Here is a 27293-nt window from a genome sequence, read left to right on the forward strand (position 1 = left end):
AAAGAGTGTTTCTGAAATAACCTTTCTCTCACTGAGTTCAGGAGGAATCTTTTTAGTCTTTATTGTATGGAATGTTTTTGGTAACTATTACCTAAATTGCTGAAAGTTATCAGTTTATTTTTATCATTTTACATGTAAGGTTATTTGCATAAACAAACCTTTAATGCTGTCACAAGAATCTGTGGGGGGAAAAAAAAAAAGGCCTTCTGAAATATGGAGTTCAACCTTACTACGACTCTCATTTCGGAAAGTTTTGTGCACTGGTCTTTTTCTGTCTGCTGTGCCTGGTCTTTTTCTGTCGGCCTTGCTTGTTCCAGAGAAACTTCATGGTATCACAGCTCTCAAAACACACAGATGCTACTACCTACCTGCAGGTAGCTTGCCTGTTGCATTTTAATCTTTGTGCATAACTCCTGGTACTGTGCCATGGCGATAAACACTTAAAAATGCAGATAGATTAAACAGGATTTGACATTGGCTTGCACAAAAGGCAGTTTTCAAGGGCAATGATAATACAGTGTTAAAGACCTTGCCATCAAGAATACATATTCTTTTACTGAAGACTGAAAGAGAAAAGAAGCCAATAAACAATATATACTACAACAATAGAATCACTGAATTCCTCTAATGGACAAAACAAAGCTAACAGAACTGCTAATATATAAGCAGTTACACTGAGAGCTGTTCATGCCTGAATAAATGGTCATCATTGCTATTTGCCTTGTAGAAATGTATTTGGCTAGTTCTCATCATCCCTTAATTCAATACAATTGATACAAAAAGGAGTACAAGCTTCACATGTAAGCTTGGTATACAAGTTTCATACATATAAGCTTATATTTATTAGCAAGTATATAAACTTCAATAATCAAAACCTCAAGCAGCCACTGCATCAATGAAGGCCCTTAAATTTCTTTTTCTAGTTGATTCAGGGTTCTAAAATTCTACTGCTTAGCATGGTCAAAAATGCCGTCTTGATTGTGCTAGATGTTTTTCTGCCTTTGGGGTCTGTTAAGTAAACAACATGAGGTTATTTGATAGGTCTGGGCTGTTAGACATTAGTAGAGTACACCTAGTCGGTACGGTGTCACATTGTTGGCCATGTCGTGACCCTGTCACTTCATTTTTAGCTGCTTGCACAGTGATCAGAGCATTACCTAACGTTCAAGTTTGTTTTCTGTCAAACAGAATTCTAGCCAGCGTCTTTTCTATTTCAAGAGAGTACTTCAGTTGTGAGACTGTGAGACTGCTGCTCCATCTAATCAAATTGTTCAGTTTTGGAGGAAATAATCTCATTTTCCATGGCTGCTGAAAATGTAACTACAAACAAAATTTAGCTTGAGCTAGAGAAGTTGTGCTTTTGAGGTGAGTTGAAGCTCTAGAGGTTTTCCTGTAGTGGTTTCTTTCTGATACAGACATGTTAGGCATGTGTAACTCACAACCAGTTTGCAAAGGTCTTAAGCCTAAATGTTTTCTTTGAAATAAAAATAAATTTATCCTAATTCTTAAGCATTTTGTTGAAATGAAACATGAAAGCCTTCCCTAAAATTACTAGAAGGTTTGATGCAGAGTGAGAGAATGGCTACAGGTCACCTGAAATGTAAGTCATTTCCTTGACTAGAAGAATATGCTTTTGTGTAATGCAGGGAGTTAAAAATAAGTCAGGTGTATACTTATTATTATTGGTACACTCATATTATAAATATAGATTATGAAAATAATCTATAATTATATATAATTATATATAATATAATGATATCTATATAATTATATATATAATATATATATATAAAATTAAGAAAATCATTAAGATGAAAGAATAAATATAATGGAACCAACTAAACGCAAGATATTTCAAAGAAGGAATTAAATGTGTCAATCAACTCGACACATACCAATCAACTCATACGGGAGTAGAAGCATGTGCAGTGGTGAGAGAACTAATGTATGCCTTTGAAGACTTTAATGTCTTTCTGCTTCATGTTCCCTGTCCTGGTTACATCAACCTATTTGCAAAATAAGCATCATACTGCATATTTTTCAAATTCAGCTGCTCAGACAGCATTGTTATTCAGAAGAAACAAAAACCTACAACCAGTTATTATACCTAAATTCATCTGTGTGTATCATTTTTCTGTGAAGTAAATGGAGTACCCTAGAATGCACATAATAATTCTATTTTGGATATTTATTTATTTATTTATTTTTAATATATATATGTATATATGTAATTGATGAGGATAAAGATTCCATATGGGATTGTATAGTAGCCATTTTGTGTCAGTCCCATGGTGCAAATATGCCCTAGAGCCATCTTTGCTTTGCTTTGCTTAAATAAGCACTTTATTTCAAGTGCTTTATTGGCAATTAACAATGATTTTGTAGCTACATGACAGCATATGGTGGAGCAATATCACGTTGTTGCACATCAGAGCAGGTATGTATGGCATATTAGAGCAAACAAAACTGTGCTTTGCTGTGTTAAGAGACAAAAGAAATAATTTTCTCAAAGTGAGGTGCACCTATGCATATATCTTCATCGTAAAGACTTGCAGCTATGTTGTGTATGTGAGGTACATAACTGCAAGTTATCTTTTCCTTATGCAATTCTGGAGGAGGTACAAGTAAAACCTTATTATCTAGCTCATGTCAACATCATTGCTATTTTTAAGTCGATTTTCATAATTGGAATGATTTTTTTTTGGCATTATATAGTTATTCACAGAGGATGTTAAATCTTACTTCGCTTTCTTAGGTTTTCAGAGAAAGGTAATTTGTAAAATTTTTCTTTCAGTTCTTTCAGACTGCGTTAATCTGTAAATAATTATGTTTTTTTGTACTTTTTTTTTTTTTTTTAATCTACCTTAATGAACCCTGGGAGATGTTCCATTTGCAGACCTTTGCAGAAGCCAGGATACAGTGAATTTCACTGAGTGATGTAAAAGCTTTAGAGTGTGGATGATTCAAGACTCAGGGTATGGTCAGAGCAGCCTTTCAGAACACTAATTTAGGAGCAACTCACAGCAATGTTTGGCCACTATAACCATACAAATTCATTACAACCAAACTGATTCTGAGTGTGGAGCTTCAGTATGTTTATTTTATATCTAAGAGCAATTCACAAATTACAGCACCTGATATATTACTATTAGAGCTCAGCACAAAAGTTCTTCTAGTTGTGGATTTATCAGGTTGCTTTTGAGTAATGAAACAATGCTGGCCCTTGTTCATGTGCTGTGTCCAAAATGAGTAATTTATCAGCTAAAACAGAACTATCACAATAGCAATTTCATATCACATAATTAATAGGCTGCCACACTTCAAAACTCCTATTTGCATATCTTTTTGGGCCTGCAACCCAGACGATGGTCTCTTTAGACTGTTCATTTGTATTAAGGAAAGGAGTTACTCTTAATGTTTGAAAGGAGCCCTTTTGTAACAGGCTAAGATGCTTGATAAGTTCTGATCAAAAGTCTTATGTTCTGCAAAAAGCTGCAGAACCACCATAAGCAAGGGAAACAGGTGGTGTATAAGGTAAACACTGTTCTGGGCTCAATGGGAAAAATATTATCAGAGAATCAAATCTGGACAAATACAGAAAAATCTGAAAAATAGGGAAAAGTAAATACTTGATTTCGAGAGTCTTTGTCATTTCTCATGTCAGCATGAGAGGGAAGGGGTTTCAGAATTGTGTAGTGCTTCTCTTGATCCCTTTAGTGGCTGGTCATCTCTTCATCTTGTTAAGCGCATCAAGCAGTGCCAAGCAACGACCTTTCACTGACACTGTGCCAGAGCAGAGGCACAGTCTTCATACATGTATTCTGGACATCCAATGAGTGCAGAATGTAGAAGTTGCAAATGATACAGGTATAAACAATATGATTAACTCCTGATGAATTCTAAAACTTTCTGCAAAGTATTCAAAGAATGTTTTAGTTCCACCATTGTAGAACAGCTCTGTGAGAGGTACAGCTGTATGATACACTCTCTGGACAATGTGTACTGTGCTAGGAAGGTGTCCCCCATAATAGACATGAGAGGTTTTTTGATCTCCCCATGTCCAATTTCTCACAGTGGGTGGCAGAGTACACATTAGAATTTGATTAAATCATCTTGGTCTTTAAAGTTATGTTGTATATATATCAGCAGGTCACCTCATTAACACTTGGACAAAGTACATAGTAAGTTTGTAATTAAACATCCTCTTCCTTCCCATGGAAATCAAATACAATCCTATCTTCGTCCTTCCCTGTATTTGTTTATGCTAAAACATTGTCAGTGCCTAAATTATATTAGTTTTGGTACATACTTCAAATGAATTTTTTATCATCATGTTCCAGACTGGACAAATAATCATCATACATGTACCTACTTTATGTAGCACAGTGCCATGATACTGGAGGAGAACTAATTTGCCTAGAAGGGGTAATAAGCTAATATAGCTGTTCTGCTCCTACTAGCCATGTTTAGTCATCAAGAGAGTGTGAGCATCTCTGCATAATACTACACTGTTTCATGTAAATATATAACTCCCCGTTTACTTAGCTGTCTATTCAGTTAAGAGCTTATCAAATAAAAATAGATCTTCTTTTATAATCTTTTACTAACATAAATATCAGTATGAGAGAGGCAGTAAATTGGATGTGCTGGACATTGCTGTCTTGTTTAGTGCTAGGTGGTTAGAGATGTTACCTTGTCCCTGCACGGTCCTCAAAGTGCTATTAAAATCCAATTTCCATACTAAAGGAATGGCAAGTGCATCTGCAAGGATGGGTTCTGCATGGCCACAACACAGACACCGTATTAGTATATCTGCTTGCTAATCTATTGCATGGAACTGGAGGTGGTTGGAGTGAGCATACCTTGCTCTCAAGTTTTGCTTTTCCAGAGCCCTGGGAAGCACTGGTTATAAGACAAATACAATGGTAATTAATGTCTCCATCTTGAGAAGACTCCTGGGTAAACAGTGACTGTAAGAAAAGTGTTGACATTTTCAGAATTCTTCCACTTTATTTTATGAGCTCACTCTGATTCAATTCTCAAATCTGTTTTTTTTTTTTTAATAAATGTATAAAAAGTTTTAATCTCTGCTAAATTCTGTTAAGGCACATGGATGAAATAGTTATTTTCGTCATTTCTACTGGCCTTATAGATTTCAGTAATTCTTGAATGACCTCTGGATTAATTTATCTCTTGATTCTATTGTGCTTGGAATCAGTGGCTCACATTTTAACCTTGGCTCTCAGAAAGAGCTCAGGCATCAAGCCTTTATGGGCAGAGCTATATTGATTTAATTTTTCAGTTTGAACTAACTATATGTTTTTAATTTTATTTCGTACAAATAGATGGCTCACTTTCTTAGTTTCCACAAAGCTTTAAAAATTCTACATTAACTGAGTAGCTTCTTACTTATGACCTAAATTCTTTGCAAGTTTTTAGACCAGATATCTAGAACTGCAGAAAATATTCTGGCTTTTCTAAGATCCAGTAGTTCCCAAATAATTTCTTTTAAAGGGTATTTTCCTCATTGTAAGTTTTGATGGTTCTGTCCATTTCCTTCTTACCTGCCTAAGCGGTAAGTTTCAGTACAGTACACAAGTTAACTGTAGCTAAGGTAATGTATAATTCTTTAGATCTCTCAGTTCACACTTTTAAATGTTTCTATCTCATCAGAAACATTGCTAACTTTTTCCATTTTATTGATAATATAGAAAACATTTCTTAAACCAGTAACAGTTTCAAAACTGGCAGGAATACTTGAAGTGTGAACCCTTCATAAGCTTTTGCAGTCTGGAGATACTTTCCGGGCTTGGACTGTTATTTGATCCCAGTCATATGTTCCTAGAAACAGAATCCAGATCAGTTTGCTTCCTGTTACATAATCTAAGTAGTTGTCACTGAGACTTAAATATTAGTAACTATTTCCACCCATGGGAGTCATGTGCTGCACAAGCATTGAAGAAAAATGTTTTCTTATTATGTCTGAGATGATGTTTCCAGAACAGGATTTAGGTGAGTGCTAGGACATATGCAGAAAGTACCCTGGGCAGTAACGCAGAAGTAAAGAAGACAGCCAGGGCTTGGATTCTAGCCTCAAGAGCAGAGATTAACTTTGATAGCATTTACAGAAATTTATGTCAGCAGAATTTGAATTGGAATCTATTGCATCTTCATAACATTAAATATTAAACTGATAGATGGATGTGAATATTATCTTCAGTAGGAAATGAATTAAATATTGCCACTTCTGAATTATATAATTATGTAAAAAGATATGAATCTTGATTTTAAAAACTTTAACTAGTTGCACAGACTAAGAATAGACTATTTTTTTCCCCATCATCAATATTTTGCCTCCAGCCTAGTACTGAGAGAATGATATTAAAATGAATATATGTTATTATTGATAATGGAAAATCTGCTGCTTTGGAAAGATTATGCTATTTATTTTTCAAATAACATGCAGCAGCAGTGCAGATAACTCCATTAACACTGACTTGAAACCTTTGTTCTTACTTTTATAAAATATTACGAATAAGTGAATATATAACTCTCCTACCTCCAAATATCAGAACTCTTAAAAATATCTATCAAACATACAGCTCCAGATTTATACAAAGCTATTTCTGTTATTCTGGATATTCTTTTTTATAACATTCATTCAATGTAAATTTTAAAGAATATACATGTGCTGATGTACCAAAAAGGCTTATATTGCCAGTGGTTCAAAACTGGTTTCTAAAGTGTTAAAATAATAAGCTTATAGATAAATATGATGGAGTACTCCCAGAATTGAAAGGATGGTAGGGGTGGTTAGAAATAAACTAATAAGCAGATCAATATTCTTGCAGTGCAGAGAGCTGACACTTTGAGCTATAACAAACAAGTTTAGCTGAGCTTATTAAAACTTGTTCTTTAATGGTACAACAGAGGTTTTTTTTTGTTGTTGTTTTTCTTGTTTTTTAAAGGTTGATTAGTTTGGGGATTTTTTCAAGTGCACAGAATTTTTCATCAGCCTCAATCAACTTACTGTTAAAACTAATTAATTCTTCGGACTGTATCACTGTCATTTTCAATGTAGCCATCAACATTTCATTTCAGTGTGCTCCAATTTGGGTGGGATGCCAGCTCCTCTGGGTTAGATATTCTATTGACTGCTTTTTTGAAGTAATTAAAACAGAATTGCAATCACTTTGGTTGGAATTCATTTCACTTAACTTTACTCATCCAGGCATTTAGTCATCCAGAGTAAGCCAGTCATTTAGTTTTCCCATAAAGTCAAAGAAAAAAGGTAATAACAGAAGGCGTGATGAATGGAAGTCCTACCCGGAATGACTGTGAATACAGAACTGGTTTCTAAAGTTTTGAATATGATTTCCTAGAAGAAAGAGGCAGCAACAAAAACATCAACAGCAAACTAAATCCAAGTAATTATAAATGCTGCATTAATATTAGTTTTGAGAAATTGTTATCATTCTCACTACTGACTCAGTAGTGCTCACAATCTGATCTCAATCATGTAGCAACAGTAGTTTCAATGTAATTTTGTCAGGTGGAGGTCCCAGTTCTGTAAAAACCTGACTTTAGTGACTTAGTAACAGCCTTTGGCTTCAGACTTTGTTTAAACATGGATTAAACAGTGCCTTAGTGTGAATGGGATTTGCTACTCTCTCCTAGTGCAATTTATACACTTTTGCTTTTTATAGGACAATATCTTACCACACAGGACTCACTTCTGTCTCAGTAATCCTATTTTGAGTCTTCAAACTGGGACAAACAGAGGACGTGCCTTTATTCCAGTATTCTTGGTAAAAGTGAATTAGACCTTTCATTATTCCCCCAGGCATCAGGAACTCACATCTGTAATCATGCTTGTTTTACTCAACAAACAGTTCTTGCTTTTCCATCCAATTATCTGCTCAGCTGGTGCTGTTACTAAGACTCAGTCCATTACAACACCAAACCCTAAGAGGAAAGAAAGTTACTAGGATTGTTCATTTATTTTATCTGACAGGAAGTAGCTTTCCCTTCCTTTGCCTCCTTCCACAGAGCCTGCCTCGGTTAACCTTCCACGCATTTGGAAGAAAAATACTGCTGTGCCTGCTTTGGCTGTGTGAGGGGCTGTTACTTTCCCACGCTGTCTTCAGGCACATACTTGTCTTGGTACTGCTTCAGTGGGATGAAAAGTATTCTACAATTGATTCTCAACTATAAATTATGGATGGGTTGACTAAAGGCATGTTTCTTTCATAAATATGAAAATTCAGAACTACTCCTTCATCCCCTCTTCAAGGGAAAAAATAATTTGTCTTTTTTTTTTAGTAAGATAAAACTGGGTATTTAGAATAACCATGGTAATATATTTTACCTTTGTTGGTTACTGTGCTGTTGGAGACTGATGTGAAATAGGGTTTAAAATCAATTAAGGCCAGTGATTTTTTGTTTTTAAGATTTGCCTAGACTTTTATCAGAAATAACAAATCCTAACATAAGCCCCATAAATACAAATGAATGTAGTATACTATAGTTATAGTATAATGTACTTTATTGTCACATTTTGCTGTCTGGAAAGCATTCACAGACATTGCCTTTCAATTCAAGCATGTTGGAGAAATTTTAAAAAATCCAGCAGCTTTTGATAATGCTTGTTAACTTGGGTACATTTTAGCAGGTTTGTTCTCTCACGGGGAGTATTTGTCCTGCAGGTTAGACCCCAGTGGAAAAAGTGCAGTAAACTCAGATTCTGAGTGTATGTGTAATATACCTGGGTTTTATTTATCACATGCCCTTCAGTCTCTGAATACAGATATTCACACAAAATATAGCCTATTTTTCTCTTTCAGAAAGATCGGCAGTCTGGGTACCGGTGCTCATTAGGAGCTGTTTTGCCTCCAGAAGTGAGTAGTTAGAGATAAGAGCAAAGAACAATCTCTCTTGGTCCCTCAGCCCAAGTCTTTCCACGTCCTCCCTTTCCCCACAACAAAATCCCAAGTCAGAGCAACACCATCTCTCAAAACTAATAAGATATATATATATATATTTTCAAATACTGAATGTTGCTCACAGAATAATGGGAAGAGCTTGTAGAAGTTGCTGAGGCAGTACCATTTGGTGAGATGATACCCCTTTCCCTTCTTGGGCTTGTTTTTTTTTTTTTTTTTTTTTACATCTTTAAAACAAGGGTGTTTTATAAAAGTGTAATTCCTATATAGCTCATTCTTTAGGTAATGTTACCACAAAATCATTGATTTCAAATATAGAAATGCAATTTATATTCATTAAGTTTGAGCTAGAGCAGCAGACTCTCCAAACCTATAAAGCAAAAACTGTACCACACCTGTGCTTCCAACTCAGGTATCAAGCTGTACGATCAATCAGCATTTATTACCTAATGAACTGTTAAAACACACATGTTCTTAAAAATCTCAGGCTTAACTGACAATTTACTTAGACATTAATCCACGTCCCAGCTCTGCCATTCATTTGTTGCAAGACTTCGTCAAGTTATTTAACCTGTTGCTGTATTTGTTTCCCGTGTCTGAAAGTGGATGATACTTCTGAATCAACCCACAGGAATATTAAAAGACTGAATTTGCTCAAATTTTTAAAACTTTGTGGTCCTTGGCTTACCACATGGAGCTGGAATGCACTACACACATGCCAAATATTCTTACTCTACAACTAGGGACTGATTCTTCTCATACCAGTTCTTTTCCTCTGGGACAAATGGCTAATGGCTGCTGAGTTATGGTGATGGGGCATGTTGAGGACAAGGCAGACAAAACAGGAATGGAAAAGAAAACAGTTACTCTAATGTTGCAGAAACACAAAACTAAAACTCCCAGTAAAATCAGCGTCTCCGTAAATATGAGAACAACACAACTCCTTTTGAGGAGAGTCTTTGACAAGCTGTTGTATTGATAGCTGGTTCTGGCAGCTGGCAGCTGCAGAATATTAACAAAGCATTGGTACAAGAGCAGTCTGAACACGTTGATCATGACTGAATGAAGTCGCATCAAGGTGCATTATTTGTCTGTAGCATTTGCTCTTAGTTTGACCTTGCTGCTTGCTTGCTTGCTTCTTGCTCTCTCCATTCCTTCCTCCTTTCCTTCTTCCTTTCCCTGTGTTCCATTTTTCCTTCTTCCTTTCTTTTTCTTTTTTCCTTCCTCCTTTCTCTTTCTTTCCTCCTTCCCTCGCTTTCTCTCCACCTCTCTCTTTATAATTCAGTTCTCATTTGCCCAATTAAATGTTGTTGTGATGAGAGACCCACATAATAATAGTGTAGCACGTCACATGTTTTTAAAGTGTCCTCTTGTCCTCTTTCTACTATTTCTTAGTAAATAACATGGAGCTCTGATTACTGTAAGCTATGTATTTGTTCACTGCTTTCATAAATGGGATTTATACAGAGGAGAAGATCCTTGTGCACAGCCTGATTCAGGGTATGGAAAGGCTGAGCAGCATCTCTGTACCTCACAGAGAGAAGAGGGGTTGATGGCTTTACCAGGGACATGCTTCAGTCACTGTTGCCCTGCTGCCACTCTGTATGGATGGCAAGCAGCGTCCCTCACCCACAGCCTGCCTGTAAAAGGAGGGGTATTAGCAGTGCTCCCGTGTGAGCCCTGAGCACACGGTGGAATTCACGTGACTGACCAGGGATTCTGCTGGTGACCTTTATTTACTCAGATGCAGCTTTTGTTGTTGTTGTTATTCAGGCACCGTGTCCTTCACTTGAACATCTTCACATGTGCCTGTTTTTACATTTTCTACCCTATGTCTTTTTATTCTTCAGAGCCCATAATAAGCCCTGAGAGCTCTGGGAAGACATTTCACTTGTCGCTGCTTCAGTCCTCCCTCTTCTGTCTCTCACCTTCTCAGCATCTACATCCACTCATCTAAAACACTGCTTTGTTTTGGTTGCTAATGGATTTTGCATTTGTCTGTATACTTCCTATACTATCCAGATCTTTACAGTTAGGCTTAGATAAGAGATGGGGATGTTAACATGCTAGACTGCTCTAGAAGTTCAGTTTCAGGGATATTAAATAAATATTTTACAGAAGAAAGCTGCTTTAGCTGCTAAGGATACTTGAAATGTTGGACTTAATGTTTCTGACAAAATGAATACTTTTTTCCTTTTGGTGCAAATGTATTTATTTATTTATTTATTTCCTTTTTACCTTTTAACTGGTGCTAAAATTGGCTATCACAATCATAAAGAAATATCAGGGAAGCTATTATTAACTGTACTCTGTGGGATAAACAGGAGGTGTGAGATATGATGATCCAGACTTCTCTTTGTGGCAGGGTAACGCCTGGCATACATTAGCAGGCAGTCTTTTACTGTAGCAGTGCTAGAAGCTGGCAGTGCAGTTGGCTTTGCAGCAGGTTGCCTCTAGGCTTAGGTATAGGAACAGCCACTGCCCCTTTGCTCTTTTCCCTGATGCCTTCTTAGTTTACTGTGAAGCTTTTTTAAGAGAGGAAAGCATTGAATTGTCAGAGCCTGTGCTGCTCCTCTGCAAAAGCAGATATAATGGGGTCTTTCCAAACAGCTCGTCTTTGTTGCTCTTCTCTGTACATGCTTGAACAACTCAGTATCCTTATTATAGTGAGGTGCCCAAAACTATTCAAGGTGCTGCCTCACCAGTGCCACTTACAGGTGGACAACCACTTCCCTAGTGGTGCTGGCCGTGCTATTTCTAACACAGGTCAGGATGCCCTTGGCCTTCTTGGCTGCCTGGGCACACTGCTGGCTCATGTTCAGCCGGCTTTTGACCAGCACCACCAGGTCTTCTGCTGGTCAACTTTCCAGCCACCCTTCCCCAAGCCTGTATCAGTGCATTGGGTTGTTATAACACTCAGGAGCCATTGGAGTTCTTCTGACCAATGTGGTGGCAGTGATTTTGCAAAACAGTTGTGTGTTGTTTTTAGAAAAAGGAGTACTTCCTCAATAAATTGGTAAGCACTTGCCATTTTTATGGGGAGCAATGCCTTGATGTTGTGTTGCGTTACTAAAATTTATAATAAAGATAGAAGTGTTTTCATATGAATATGAAATATGAAAACAAATATGCTCAAACTTTGAAGTGTAAGAAAATAATAGTTAACCTTTTTTTTAGGATATAACCAAAAGTTTTCTCTGATGAGCAGAAAAACAGCTTTCTGGGACAGATAGAAAGCTGTTTTTTACTACCAGTTAGGTTACAGAAATAGGCTCTGCTTTTCATGCCAATTTGTATTTTGGTGTTTGTGGTGGCAATCAATTACTACATGTTTTTTCAAGTGCAGTGTTTTATTTTTTTGAGATACTCTTCCTACCAATGGGTCCTGATTCAGCAACAGCAAATGGATGTTTAACTGCTTTGCCAATGTTAAGTTTCAGCAACCAGAATTGTCTCTACTTATACAACTTCTAGGGGCAGACCCAGGTTTTCCTCACTGATGCATGTTAATGGACTAAGTTGAGACCAGGGTAGCTGGAAAAAAAATACATGCCAAGGGTTCTTTCTAGATGTGCATATAAAAATATGTCTGCAGTCTGGGTACAGAGTGGTAAGTATCTATTGCTGCCAGCAGAAAATCTGTATGATATGATGCAGAAGCCAAATTACCTGGGTTTCTGCAACCTTGCGTAGAAGCCAGATGTTTTAGTGGTTGATTTAGCCCCTTTGGAGGTCTGCCAATATGAACATGATGTCTACAACCAACAGCAGTAAATTGGAGAATCAGAAGTACAGAGGTTTCTATCACAGGAGTGGCCTTGTGATAATCTGAAAAACAACACTTTGCTAGTTTTGTGTCGTGTGTTGTAGGCAGTACTGCATGGCATTTACCCTGAGAGTACTCTAGACACTATCCTGAGAGGTTAGTATAAGCTGACACAGTTCGTTTTTTATTTTTTGTTAAGGTAATTATATCATCCCACTGCTAATGCAGTTTGCTGTGAGAAACTGGGATATGGCATAAGTGGCATAGAAGTCTTACAGAGACTCGCTGTTAATCATAAGCATAACAAAAACCTACATACTGTTATAAATCACAGCTTTTTGTACTGTTGTGGTTGGAGACCAATCAAGAGTACTAAGTTACCTAAATGCCCAAGGAAGGAACACAGAGGAAGGAGGAATTTTCAGTTCACGCTGTCTGTGTAGGCTGGTTTGCACAGAAGAAAACACAGTAGACTCCCAACTCTGTTTAGTAATAAAGGGGTTTTATGTTGGAAAAATCTCAGAACTACAAAATGGATTCTTGCTATTACATGTTTTCTAGAAAGGTAATGGGTAATGTAGTCATCATAAGTATTTAGATATCAAGATGATAATAAAAGTATAAAATTCATTTCAGGCCTTAGGAGTTCTATGTGAATTACTTATGATTTCTTGAGCTCCCTAAATTTCTTGATTGCACCTCTCAGAACTTCTACAAAAAATCACTCTGCTGTCCTCTATTATGGTAAACTCTAAATTAGAGAATAGTTGTGGAAAGTTTGCAAGTTTATTAGTGAAAGACTTCCTGATGTCTTTAAATGTGGAAACAGCAAAAAGAGTACCACCACCTTGTTCCTGCAAGTAATAGCAACATCTACCAATTCACAGATGAAAGCGTTAATACAATTTGGAATTGTAATATTTTATGTTTATTTTATGGATACACAAGGAATTTTGTCTTTTTTTTTAAACATGCTTTTAAAATGTTCTCATGAGTTAAGCGAGAAATATTAACAATTGTCAACAACTGGAAAATGGCAGCATATGATAAAGCACTGTGCTATGACTTGCTGTCATTGCTGATGATTTTTCTGAAGTACCTGCAAATGTTGCTAACAAAATAGCATTTATGAATAATTTACTATAACTTCCATTGTTTCCTGTACATCTGATTTCATTTTTTTTTCTGTTTCATACCTATCCTAAATCCATACTGTAGAGCATAAAGCTACATAAATTTACCCATAGAGACACATTTGCTTTCCAAGTGACTAATTTTCTAAGTGACTAATTGCAAGCACAACTTCAGTGACTGAGGTCAGTCCTTTGTAGTAGTGGCGCATACCGAATGGGATATTTCAAATATTCTTGACAAATATTTTTGTTTGTTTGTTTTTCAGAACAGGTTTTGCTTCTAAAAACAGGTCCCATGTGGTCCCATGTAAACTGGAAATTGGTCTCAGCTTTGAGGATTCTGCAGATGATGACAGAATACTGCAGTTTGATAAAAAAGGAAAACTGTTTCAAACTTTGTCTCTTCTCTTCTTTTTCAGCCTAGTCCGAGAAGAGACAAAGACCAGAAATGCCACCAGCAACAGGAGCACCACAATACCCTCCTCCAGATGGAGGCTGGGGATGGGTTGTGGTCTTTGGGGCTTTTATTTCCATTGGATTTTCCTATGCATTCCCTAAAGCCATCACAGTATTCTTCAAAGAAATACAGGAAATCTTCCACACATCATATAGCGAGATAGCTTGGATATCATCAATAATGTTGGCTGTCATGTATGCAGGAGGTAAGATGTTTGTGAAATTTGCAAATATTGTGTTTGTCTATTTTTTTCCCTATGATCTTAAAGCAGTTGAAGTTAATTACTACCTGATTTTATCATTATTACCTAAATTTATTAGGTAATAATTTTAAGATCAGGTAAGAACTTACCTAATGCCCTTTTTAAAATAAAAATGTTATGAGGTAACCACCTGGAACATTTGACTCTTTGCAGTAATGGAGGTATTAAATGCATATATTATATATGCATATGTACATATGTATAAAAGTGTATACAGAGAAACTGAAAACATTGTGCCAATAGCACTGTATCTTTACTCACTGAAAAGCATCACTCCAATATTTTTCAGAAGTGGTATCTATAATAAATTATGGTATTATCAGGTCCAGTAAACAACTTGTCAAAAGATGCATGGTCTCATTTTTATCATGGTAATTCTTTTATCACTGATTTCAGCCTTCCTAAGTCTTGGCACTTGAATTGTCATAGCTGCTTTAGTAGTCCAGGAAGAGAGGTAGGTACGCATAGAAGAGAATTCAGGCTATGGGAGTTTCTCTTAAGTACCTGTTTTTCACCTCTGACTATAAAAAAGATCCTGCAGCCATCACAGTGTTGGCTTAAGCACTGCAGGTAAATATTTTTCAGTTAATGGAATGAAAAATGAATGCATTTTTTCAAATGGTGGCAGAGGCAGAGACCCAATAAAGATGACGTCACAAGTGGTGTCAATAGCAATAAAAGTTTGCTGTTAAGATATTTTGATCCTATATCTATTCATATGGAGAATCCTGAAGGAATTTATAGGAACAGCAACAGTCATGAGAAAATTCACCAAATGAAGGAGTAACTTGAATTAATGCCTTCAAGAGCAGGGTGAAGGATCATGTATGTTCCTGCTATGTGTGACCAGGTCACTCTCAAACCAGACTGGCTTTTATGGGTACTGCAAGCCTAGAAATGAGTTTCCCTGTGATGTGGCATTTCTTGTGCCCAGGCATGCTTGACTAGGGCTCTGCCAGGCACATCTGGACAGACTGTCTACAAGCAATCCAAAGGCAGTCAGTGTGCATGGCAGCTGTGGGGATGGACAGCATGTCATGTTCAAGTCCCCTTTAAATTAGCTTCTCCAAAGGATGCATATCTACGTTTGAGTAGATTTGCGCTATAGAGTATACATGTGTAACTGTGGAAGCCCCTGAACAAGTGTGGACCCATATGGAAGAAGGGAAGAACACAGATGATGAAGAGCTGGGTTTTGCTTCCACTTACCTTATGCTGTGACTTTTGGTCTGGACCCTATTTCACTGTATTTTTTAATCAGCTAAATTTTCTAAGGGGAAATTTGCTTTATAGCACAGGTGCTGTTTGTTTGTTTTAATCTCTGAATAACATTTAATTTATGCCATTTCTGTCATATCAAAGTTCATCTAAGTTTTAATAACAGTACAGATGCAAATCAAAGGGCATTCAGCTGTGGTCATGTTTATATACCAGGTTCAATGTACACAACATTTAATGTAAAATGCAAAGCATTCAGTACTGCTGCCTTTTCTCTAGTACTTCCTTCAGTGTTATGAGTACCAGCATGCTAACTTCACCTGTACATTGATGTTAAACATTACAAAATAGTTGACTATTCATTCTGCTAAGACCTAGCCCAGTCCCTATGAAGACTGTCAGCACAGGAACAGTAGGCAAAGTTGTTTGCATATCTTGTTATGGACTCATGGTTTTGAAATGCTGAGAATGACGATCCTGCCTGATATAAACACTCTTTGAAGCCATAACTTCTCTAGAACCACTTCCTAAAAAATAGGCCTTTTAGACAATCACTGGCAAAGTATGAAATAGCAATCAGGAAAAACATTTCTGAAGGAAATCACTGCATTGTTTTTACTGTCTCAAGGTGGTTTGATTCCTTAGCATTTGATGTGCTGTAATGTGAAAGACACATTAAGACCATGAGTACAGGGTGTAGTGTTTACTATGAAGTGTGATATGTCTGCATGAACACTCTGTACATCATGCTATTAATTAAGGTAACTTGAAAACATCTAAGATCTGTCATCCTCATTAGAGCTTAGCATTCAACCTATTAATCATCACAGTGGGGTCAGTGAATAAGTAAGAGTCTGTGCCGACACTCTTTGCTTTGGAGGCTGCAGCCTCTTGCAGTAATTAGCTGGCATCTGTGTTTCAGTAACAAGGTATTAACTTACCTTTCAATTCCTGAGGAAAAAAAAAAAAAGGAAGCTAATAAAAGGCATCCAGTAAGGAGCTAAAAGAATGTTAATTATGTTTATCACTTACTTCATACTTAGAATAAATGGCATTAAATTATAGCAGACCATCTGGCAATCCATATGGTCTCCTGCAGTCCTGGTTAATTCCAGCAAATAGGTCAAGCACAGCATTCACCCCGTTAGGAAAGCACTAAGCAGAGGTGACAAATCTGATAAATCAAGTCAATATGAAACTCTTTTCCCTCTCTCAATCTAGCATAATATGCACTTTCATACAGTTCTTGTTGTGGTGGTGGTTTGTTGTTGTTTGTTTGTTTGTTTTTTTATTGTTTTTATTTTTTTTTTTCCCTCAAGCTCTCTGTTTTCTCCCCCCTTCTTGTCTCCTGGATATTTGTTAGAGTTTACTAAAAAGCCTTCCCAAAATGCAAGATCCTGTAATGTGATCAAGGTTACAGATATTGGACAGCCTCCGCTGTTCAGCCTGTGCTTGAAAGAAGCATCCTCTGGAGAAGAGCAATAGTTCAGTCTCCATGGCAACTCCTTCTTCTGCCTCTCTTGAGCAGAGACTGTCAATTGTATTAGATTAGGGGTGATGGTTTTGTGATGGACTCCTACACACAAGGGACTGTGACTGAGACCACCAAACTTTTTGTGCTGGAGGACAGAATCTGGGATAAGATGAAATTAGTTGAGCTATCTTGACAGGGTACCCTGTGTTTGTGTATGTATATGAACACGTAGATATGTATGATATGCGTGCATATATGTATTCTTATATATATATCGACTATGTATGCATACTTACAGAGCTGTATGTATGCTCTGATGCATGCAAACAGTAAGGAATTGAAGAAAAAGACCAAATATATTTGATATCAAGTTCTCTCAGTTCATTCTCTTTTTCTAAACTTCACCTTTCGCTTTGTGCATCATTAACCAGCCAAAGATGATTAGAGAGCTTCTTATCAGAGCTCAATCTGTTTCCAGCAAAAAACAAAACAAAACAAAACAAAAACAAGCACAAAATGTTTTTATTTCTTTCAGTGTAGTTTCGATGGGAGCCTTAGTGGCAGCCAGGAAAGCTGCTTGACAGGTCTGTTGATTTCAGACGCAGTTGACCTTGGGTTTTAAATTTCCTTAAGGAAAAGCAATTGGTTTACTTATTTGTCTTTAACTCTTTTTCTGTCATTTTTCCAAGGGCAAATTTCTATTTGGTGTTTTTTATTTGTTGGCTTGGTTTGGGTTTTGGTTGTTGTTGGTGTTTTGTTTGTTTTCAAAAATTACTTCTTGGGCGTGACGTTGTATTGTAGAAATTAGCTTGAGAGCTGTTAAATTCTCCAAGCCAGACTCAGCTGTGAAATGTAGGATTGTCTTAGAATCACAGAATCATTAAGGTTGGAAAAGACCTCCAAGATCATCTGGTCCAAGCATCTCCCTACCATCAATACTACTCACTAAATGATATCACTAAGTACCACATGCAACCTTTTCTTAAACCACCCAAGGGACAGTGACCATTTAAATTCTAGATGTTTTTTCCAAGTAAATGATTAAAAAAGCATTTGAGAACCCTTTTTGAAGAAAAAAGTGCTGTAGAGTTGTAAGTAGTGGTCATTACTATTTTTGAAAACGTGCCTACAATTAAAAAAATGCAGCATTTAATAGTTTCCTCTCTTTTTTTTTCTGTGTTTCTTTAATTGTTCAAGTTTGAGCTTAACTGTCAGGTAGTAACAAACTCTTAAAAGATTTTTCAGGTGACAACACAAAAGTAACCTAAAAAAAGTTCTCATTATGACTTTGTCGAATATTAATTTGGAAAATAACGTATCATATGGTATGTTCAAAATATTTGTGATTTTATCTCAGTGGGTGTTTCAGAGATATTGCTGTGAAGATGAAATGGCGTGCACAGTGGAGATGACAGTTGCGAAATGCATGCAACACAAACAACAGATGGTTATGGATTTTTACTTTTGGACAGAATCTAGGCTCCTACACTTTTCTCCCTCCCTGGTAACATTTTCTTATTTTGATTTTACAAATACTGGTACAAGGCCTTCAGTGCCCATGGATAAGAAAATCGAGAAGCTTTCTTGAACTGACCTATGTCCTTTGTAGTCAGGGACAAACGTTTTTCTCCATCAGAATATGCAAAGTGTTGAATTTTAATAACCTCATTTAGAGTGTCCTTGAAAACAGAACTTATCAACTTTCCAAATGCCTCATGGGCATGAGGGAATACTTCACATTTAGCCTAAAATATATGTAAAACATCTATGTCAAGTTAATTTGAGACTCACAGATAAAGGAAAAGAAGTCGTAACGAGGTGACACAGGAACAGAGCATTTTGAATCTTACTAACAAATGGAGATAAGTACAAAAAAGAAGTATCAAGAGTAACAAAAATATTACAAACTTAACAGTAGTTCAGTTTTTAAAAAAAGACCTGAATGCTAAGGAGTTCTGATAAAGCCTCTGAAGGGTAGCACAGCCACTTCTTACATTTTTTGGAAGCCTTTGAAATTTAATAAAACTGTACCTTGTAGGGCAATGTTCTCTGGTAGTAATGAGTGTTTTAAACAAAAAGAGGTTTCTGTCTCTACCCTAATAGAGTGTTAGTAAGCACTCCTAAAGTTGGATGTGGGAAGAAGGATGAGAAAAAACACGTGGTGTAGATGGTTTTTTTAATATATATATATATATATAAAATAAAATATATTTTTTTGAACAGGAGTATCATTCTGTCTACAGGAGCTAGCTGCTTTTTTACTCTTCAGCTTGTTATGTTTGGCTGAACAGACAAGATGTAATTGTTATTCAGTGCCTTTTGGGGATCCAATTTTGTCAAGTTTTCATGAAACAGTTTTTGCTGGGATCTGTTTAGCCACACTCAAGAAGCCAATCTTAAAGGACATGCTGCCATTGAGAGAAATATTTTTGTCTTTTCAATAATTGACAGAAAGACATTTACAAGAAAATTCCCCCTGTACTTTTACTAACATTTTCAATGTCCACGACATAGGTTAATAGTAATGATTATCCTAGAAATGTTTGTGGTGACTTAAATTAATTCAATCCTGTAAGGAAAACAATTCTCATTTATATACAAGCAGGCAACATAATAGACTACATAATTAACATAGTTAAGTTCTTTTTTTCCCATGTAAGGCTTTGCATTTTTCTTGATCTTCATTTCTATAAGTAAAAGTAATCAATATTGACATCTTTTTTATCCCTAAAGAAGATTCTTTTTTCTCTCCCACTTCATTTCAAGTAACGAGTCAAAGACAAACAATAATAAATAGCATGCATCATAAAATACATTTTCTAAGGGACTAAAACATTGGGTTTGTTTTAAAAAGATATCAAGGGACTAACTTAGGCCTTTGATATGTTCATTGAGCTTGTAAAACTTAGACGAAGGAATGCTTTTTTTTTTTTTAATTATTTCTGTATACTAATAATGTTGGATCAGTTCCCATATAGTTTTTAATATCACTGGATCATACAATGCCTGCATTTGTGATGTGTGTCGCGTAATTCAAAGGTAATGAAACAATGGTGTAGCACAACTGGGAATCATGAGATATTTAAGCAGATACCAGTGAAGTTCTGTGGGGAAGGAAAAGTCTATCTACTCATGCTGTGTATACCATTGTAATCACACCAGCAATTCAAATGAAATAATAAACCTAGCACTTTACAAAGAACTTATTATAGAATTTTACTGGTCCATTGTTTTGGAATGTCTAAGAACTATTCCCTTGTTTATTTTGAAAGGTATAGCCAAGGGAAACAGAGCTGAACTGCGATATTTATAAGATATTATAAACCAGTATAAATTGGCAACAACTGAGGTTTTTACTGACATTCGTAATGGTATGTAGATACATAGTTGTTAACAGAGGTAACTGAACTTAGTGACAGGTTTATTCTGATGCCAGGGGAACTACAGAAATCAAAGAATTAGGTGGTTTTAAATTGTCTTTTAAGATTACTTCAAACAATCTTAATTGATTAACTGATTTTGACAATTTTTGCAGAGATTGCATGTAAACATACATACCACACAAGGAGTTTTCTAATCAGTCAGAACCTTTTCATCTAACTGAAGTTTATTAAAATTGCTATTACCATGAAGATTATTAAGATTGCTATTAAGATTACCCATGTCAAAGAGCACATACAACTACAGCTTCAGTAATAATATGTGTTTCATTGGAGCATGTAAGCAGAAAAAAAGTTTACCTTTATTTTTCACAAATTTTGGCATTTTTATTTAACTATCAAGAAACAGATAAGTGCTATGGCTGCAATTTTACCTGACTTTTGTTCAGATTAATATGAACTATAATGAGACAACTGAATGGCATGGAGTTAAATGTGAAGATTGTGATTAAAATAGGAGAATGTATTGTGAAATAAGCTGTTCATTTCATCATCTAGTTCAAACAATTCTTGTAGCACTTTTCCATGGACATGTTTTACATTAATTGTGCCTTCTTGGGTATTCTGTATGTACTGCTTTGAAACACTTTTCATTAAGCGCTTTGACTCTTAGAAAACTATGAAGGAAATAGTGCTACCCTTACAGCTTTTTAACAATAGTAACTAGAGATCATATGGATGGTATTCATGTGTTGTTTAGTCTTCCTCAGCATAGGTACCTACATCTGAACCAGTTGTCTAGACAACTTCTGTTGTCAGTCAATAAAAATGGAAATTTCTGATTCATCCTTTGCTATGTTAAATGTCCAAAACACGACAGATGAATCATGTTTTAGAAAGACTGGCTGTCTTATCAGTGCTAAAGGAACCAGTGCTAGAGGAAGTTTTCAGATCTCTATTTTGCACACATCTTAAGTGATGCTACCCTACACAATTGTTGCCCTATACCAATACGTTATATTTCACTCTCTAGAGACTTTAAAATCTAAGTATGTTCCTGCAGAGATATGCACCCAATTGATAGTGATTTTGAACTTGTCCTGCTAAAGGTTTTATTAATATTTTTAGTCTTTCTAGATCTCTTGAATGTTGCATAGGTTGTAATTCTTCCATGTTTCAATGACACTGTTTAGGTTGTACTAGTTTTGATACTATTAAAACTCTCTGGTAATCTTAAAATTATTTATTAGCTTGTAAATATCTAATCTTTCCTCATACCCATAATTCCTCAGCTTCCATCATTAGCTAAATAAAAAACCCAGCTGGGAGGAAAGGTTGTTTGCTTAATAATTGACTAAGTCTACATTCTTCTGTAGCTGATTATAAGCTGATAGAAATCTATGGATAGAAATCTATAATCTATGTTATATTTTCCTATGCTCTGTGAATGATCTGAAAGTTGAAAACATTTCAGTCTTTTTGAAGTAAGTTCCCCAAACACTTCCCTATCAGTATCAGCTGGCAGTACCAAATGTGTTTTGCTACAAATCTTGCTCATACCGCTCTCCTATGGAGGAATGCCTTTGCTTTTCAAGGAGCAGTAATTATGTGAGTGATTATTTTTTTCCTCTTTTACAAGAACAAGCTTTGCTGTCCCACCCATGCTGCTTCCAGATTTGAAGATGTAGCCTAGATTTCATCTTCTTGTTATTTTCTATATAGTAGAATATAACTTACTCAGAGGAGCAGCTTAATGTCAGGACTTCCTAAGGACTCTTTGCAGTGGCTCTCAGAGTAGGCACGATTCAGGAAGAGAGGTTTCCTATTCGGCCTTCCCTTGAAGTGGAGTAATCTTGTGTCCTTGGAAGTCAAATTTCACTCAGAAATGCTTCAAGACCAATTCTGTTCTAAATTGCCTGAATTATTATCATATACGTAAATGGCAGAATTAATCCCTCCTTATTGTGATGTTGCTAAGCCTTGAATGTCTCTAATTAAGATGTTGTTATTTGCCTAATCGGAATAGTTGTAATTTTCAAAGCAGCAAGTAAATAAGCAAAGAGCAGGAGGCTTTACTTTTGGATCTTCTATTTAACAACTCTCTTTGCAGGAACTATTTAATCCATGAGAAACCAAGACTGTTGCCATGAAAGGTTTAATTAAGGCACATGAAGTATTGAAGCTGGTGAGAAGCAGCATGGCATTATACATGGTGAATAAGATTTATTTATTCATTTATTTATTTGTTTTAGTTGTCCTGGACATCTCCTGAGCAAAATGCAGTAAAATAAAATAACTAAACTAGGTAAATAGATACATTATTGATAAAGAACTTTAGTTCATGCTCAAGATATGATGAATCTGCAGGTCTTTTTTGAATCTATGGCCAGATACTCTAGAATCATTGCGGGGGGGGGAGAGAAGGAGTCAGTAGGAAAACTTAAAACATAAAATATGTAGTGATAAGTTACATGTTTCAGTGACAATGCTATGCTGTTATCAGAGATATGCAAAATAACTGCCTGGGACTCTGTTCCAAGTATGGTCTCCATGATGCTAATCCTGCTTAATTTCAAATGCCTAAGTGATCTCATGAAGTTCAAAGTTAAGATTTATTTCTCACTTGCTTCAAGTCAACATATAAACATATGCTAATATGTTTATGTATAGGTGTTTGTGACATAAATGTCTTTTGGCAGTGTACCTTCAATGACTTAAGAGCTCCCACAGGCACTTATTAAAATCTCATTTTTATTAATATCAACCTTAAAAATACGTTATACATAAATGATTCTTCTCCCCCAAATAAAATATAAAATATACAAGATTAGTTTTGAGGGTGTATAGTATTTAAGAAAAAATGGGAGTATTCACTTTATTAATCATTTGATCAACATTTTTGGTATGACTTATTTTTCAGTAATCTTATCTCTGCTTCATAAATAAATTAAAAAAATAAAAATTCAAGGACGCAGTACAATTTGACCTTAAGTATGAGTCTTTCTCCTAACATAAATGTTAATTATTTGGATTCTGTGTAGTTCCAGTATTGCAAAGTAGGCTGAGCAGTAGGCAATCAGGCACCCTGACTGTAAGGATTGTTCTGATATTTATTGATGTAACCCACAGTGTAACAAAGTATCCAGCGGTAATGACCTGAAACTGTATGATTCTCAAGTGAGAATACAGTTGACATGAGAGTTGGTTTTAAGCTGTTGATAGCCTGAACAATCATTTCTAATTAACACATAGTGTAATAGAAACTTACAGAAAATCTCAAAATAAATAAATAAATAAATTAATTAATAAAATCCCTCCTTCCAATTGGCTGGATTTACACAAAGACTACACCTCTGAGAATGTGATGGGGGTTCATCCCAGAGCTATGTCCACTGTACATTTTGTGACTTTATGTATAATAATGAGCAATACAGTCCTGTAGCTGGTCATACGCTAAGCTGCAGTTAACAAACTGTAGAGCTGCAACATTTTTTTTAGATGATTTGGTAATGTTTAGAAATGCAAAATACTATTGAGTGACCTGGAACATGGGAATAGTGCATAGTTTTATTTCTAATTTCTTTAGTTAGTACCACAGAAGAAGTTTGAGATAATTCAGAGTGAGTTATTTGAAGATTTTTAACAGATTTAACTCAGCTGAGAATTCTGGGATTGGGATTTTTTATTTCATTTTAGGAATAAAATGGAAGTTAAAGTGTAAGAGTGTTTCATACAATGCTAGTTCTAATTTATGTATTGTTCCTTAAAAATCAAATAGTATTTCACAAAGGTAATACATTTTTGAGTGATTTTTTGTGCTTCACACAGTGAATTTATACCTGTGCAGAGAGTGTGCAAAGATATATAATCCATTGCTATTCTGGTTCAGAAGCTTTTCATATTTACTTACTCAAATATAAACAGTAACTTGAGTGCACAGCACTTGACCCTATACTCAGAACCAGTTGAAGTGGCAGGTGGGATTAAGACAGGAACAAATCTGGATCATGTAATTTCTTCTTGATCATTTCTCCAGATATTATTAAAAACAACAACAACAACAAAAAAACAACCAACCAACCAGACAAAAACGACAGGGTGTTCAGATACACATACTGCCTAAATAAGTCAATTTTCTCAATTTTCTAAGAAATAGCTTTTCAGTAAGATGTATTAAAACTTACTAGAGAAGCATAGTTCCTCCTGAAGGAATAAAATAATTATTTTATTAGGAAACCTAAGTAATATTCTTCTCACAAGCACATGTGTTAAATCGTTGCAGAGGAAGGTGTATTTCACTGGATCATTTTAATATGTTCTGGCTGAAAAATATCAGCATAGCACCTTAGATGAAAGGTGGATCCAGGAATACATGATACCTAGGCAGCATCTGTAATACAAATCATAGGAAGCCTATATTTTAATGGCCACTAATTTATTTTGAATTTATGATGCATTACAATCATTAGAACTAAGCTGCTTTACATTACTTGGTAGAGAATAAGGTTTCTGCCAGTGCTAGGTTGTTTTATTTCTTCACAACAGGTAAGGAAATATGACTGTTTCAAAAGCCATACAAATATTATCTTCAAGTGCAGTAAGATGGCTATTGTAAAGACACTTTATGTTGCTGCTTGCAGCAGAGCTCAAATATTCCTTATTCATATGAGCAAACTTGATTTAGACCTCCCCAGCCCCTCCCATTTTAAGAGAACCTTGTCTACGGGGATATATTCTCTGTTGCTATAAGGGAAGGGACTTTGTAGACAACATTATGCATGTTGTTTCCATTGTAGTCCAGGCAAAACGCAAATGCCATAAATAACTTCGCCCAGCTCCCTGCTAATATCTTCTTTTTTCCACTTGTTAAGTCCCAGGCTTCCTCTACTCATTTTTTCATGACTCGTACACTCCTTACTTGGTCATATTTTATGAAATATTCTTTTTATAGGGGAAAGCATACTTTCCCCCACATTAAAGGAAGTCATCATGTTTTGGTTGATTGCGGTCTGTGGAAAGAGTATGTGTTGAACAAGTCCACGAAAGAAATGGCATATGGCTAATATGCATAGGAAACTTCTAAAAATTTGAAAGACACATTATACAAAGCTCTTATTGTAGAAGGAAATCAAAAAGTGTGAGTCTGATGACAAACTCAAATCAGATGACAAAACATATGTGAGGTAGGTATGGGAATATGCAAAGATAAACTGATAGCTGCTCATATAATGTATAGATAAAATATACAGGTATATCATAGAATCATAGAACCATAGAATTAAAAAAATAAATAAATCAGGTCATATGTCTGAGAGCATTGTCCAAGCACGTCTTGAACTCTGGCAGACTCAGTGCCTTGACCACTGCCCTGGGGAGCCTGTTCCAGTGCTCGACCACCCTCTCGGTGAAAAATCTTTTCCTGATATCCAGCGTGAACCTCCCCTGTAGTAGCTTCAAGCCATTCCCTTGGATCCTACCACTGGTCACCAGAGAAAAGAGGCACCTGCCCCTCCACTCCCCCTTGTGAGGAAGGTGTAGACTGTGATGTTCACTCTGTGATGTCTCCTCCAGGCTGAGCAATCCAAGTGACTTCAGTGGCTTCTCATACATCTTCCCCTCCAGACTCTTCACCATCTTTGTAGCCCTCCTTTGGACACTCTCTAATAGTTTTAATATCTTATACTGTGGCACCCCAAACTGCACACCGTACTCGAGGTGAGGCCACACCAGCACAGAGCAGAGCACGACAATCACTTCTGTCAGCCAGCTAGCAATGCCATTCTTGATGCACCCCAGGATACAGTTGGCCCTCCTGGCTGCCAGGGCACACTGCTGGCTCATGCTCAACTTGCTGTCAATCAAAACACCGGATCCCTTTCTGTGGGGCTGCTCTCCAGCATCTTGTCTCCCAGTCTGTACATATAACCAGGGTTGCCCTTCCCAGGTGTAGAATCTGGCAGTTGTTCTTGTTAAACCGCATATTGTTAGTGATTGCCCAGCTTTCAAATTTGTCCAGATCTCTTTGCAAGACCTCACAACCCTTGACAGAGTCAACAGCTCCACCCAGTTTGGTATTGTCCACTAACTTGCTCAAAAAAACCTTCAAGTCCTTCACCCAAATCGTTTTTGAAAACATTGAGGAGGACAGGTCCTAAAATGGAGCCCTGGGGAACCCCACTGGTGACAGGTTGCCAGACTGATGTAACTCCATTTACAAGAACCCTCTGGGCCTGACCCGTCAGATAATTGTTCACCCATCTTATTATGCTTTTATCTAACTGTATTCTGGTCATTTTGTGTAGAGGGATACTGTGAGAGACAGTTCAAAAGCTTTACTGAAATGCAGAAAGATTACATTGACTCGCTTCCTTTGGTCAACTAGCTGGGTGATCTTGTCATAGAAGGAAATTAAGTTTGCTAGAAATGACCTTCCCCTTGTGAGCCCATGTTGGCTGTGACCAGTAACTGTATTGTCCTTTAGGTGTTTTTCAATAACTCCCAGAATAATCTTCTCCATAATTTTACCAGGCACTGAGGTGAGACTGACAGGCCTGTAATTGTCAGGATCTTCTTTCTTGAAAACTGGAACTATGTTTGATGGCTTCCAGTCAACTGGAACCTCTCCAGATTTCTAAGACCTTTGAAGAATATTTGAGAGAGG

General features: G+C 36.3%; 1 protein-coding gene across 4 annotated transcripts in view; it reads left to right on the forward strand.

Annotated features, from left to right (window-relative positions):
* SLC16A7 (solute carrier family 16 member 7) overlaps positions 1–27293 on the forward strand; it is an 87599-nt gene that overhangs the window by 34983 nt on the left and 25323 nt on the right. For 3 of the 4 annotated variants that reach the window (XM_083852310.1, XM_083852309.1, XM_083852311.1), the window contains one exon: positions 14261–14503. In XM_083852310.1, the coding sequence (XP_083708436.1) occupies positions 14290–14503 (214 nt within the window). In that variant the 5' untranslated portion in view covers positions 14261–14289. Of the gene's footprint in view, positions 1–14260; positions 14504–22742; positions 22845–27293 lie in introns of those variants that run through there. The other variant, XM_083852312.1, reaches the window with a different exon arrangement.

Source organism: Anser anser (genome assembly GCF_964211835.1).
Source record: "Anser anser genome assembly, chromosome: 1".
In the NCBI taxonomy this organism is placed as follows: domain Eukaryota; kingdom Metazoa; phylum Chordata; class Aves; order Anseriformes; family Anatidae; genus Anser; species Anser anser.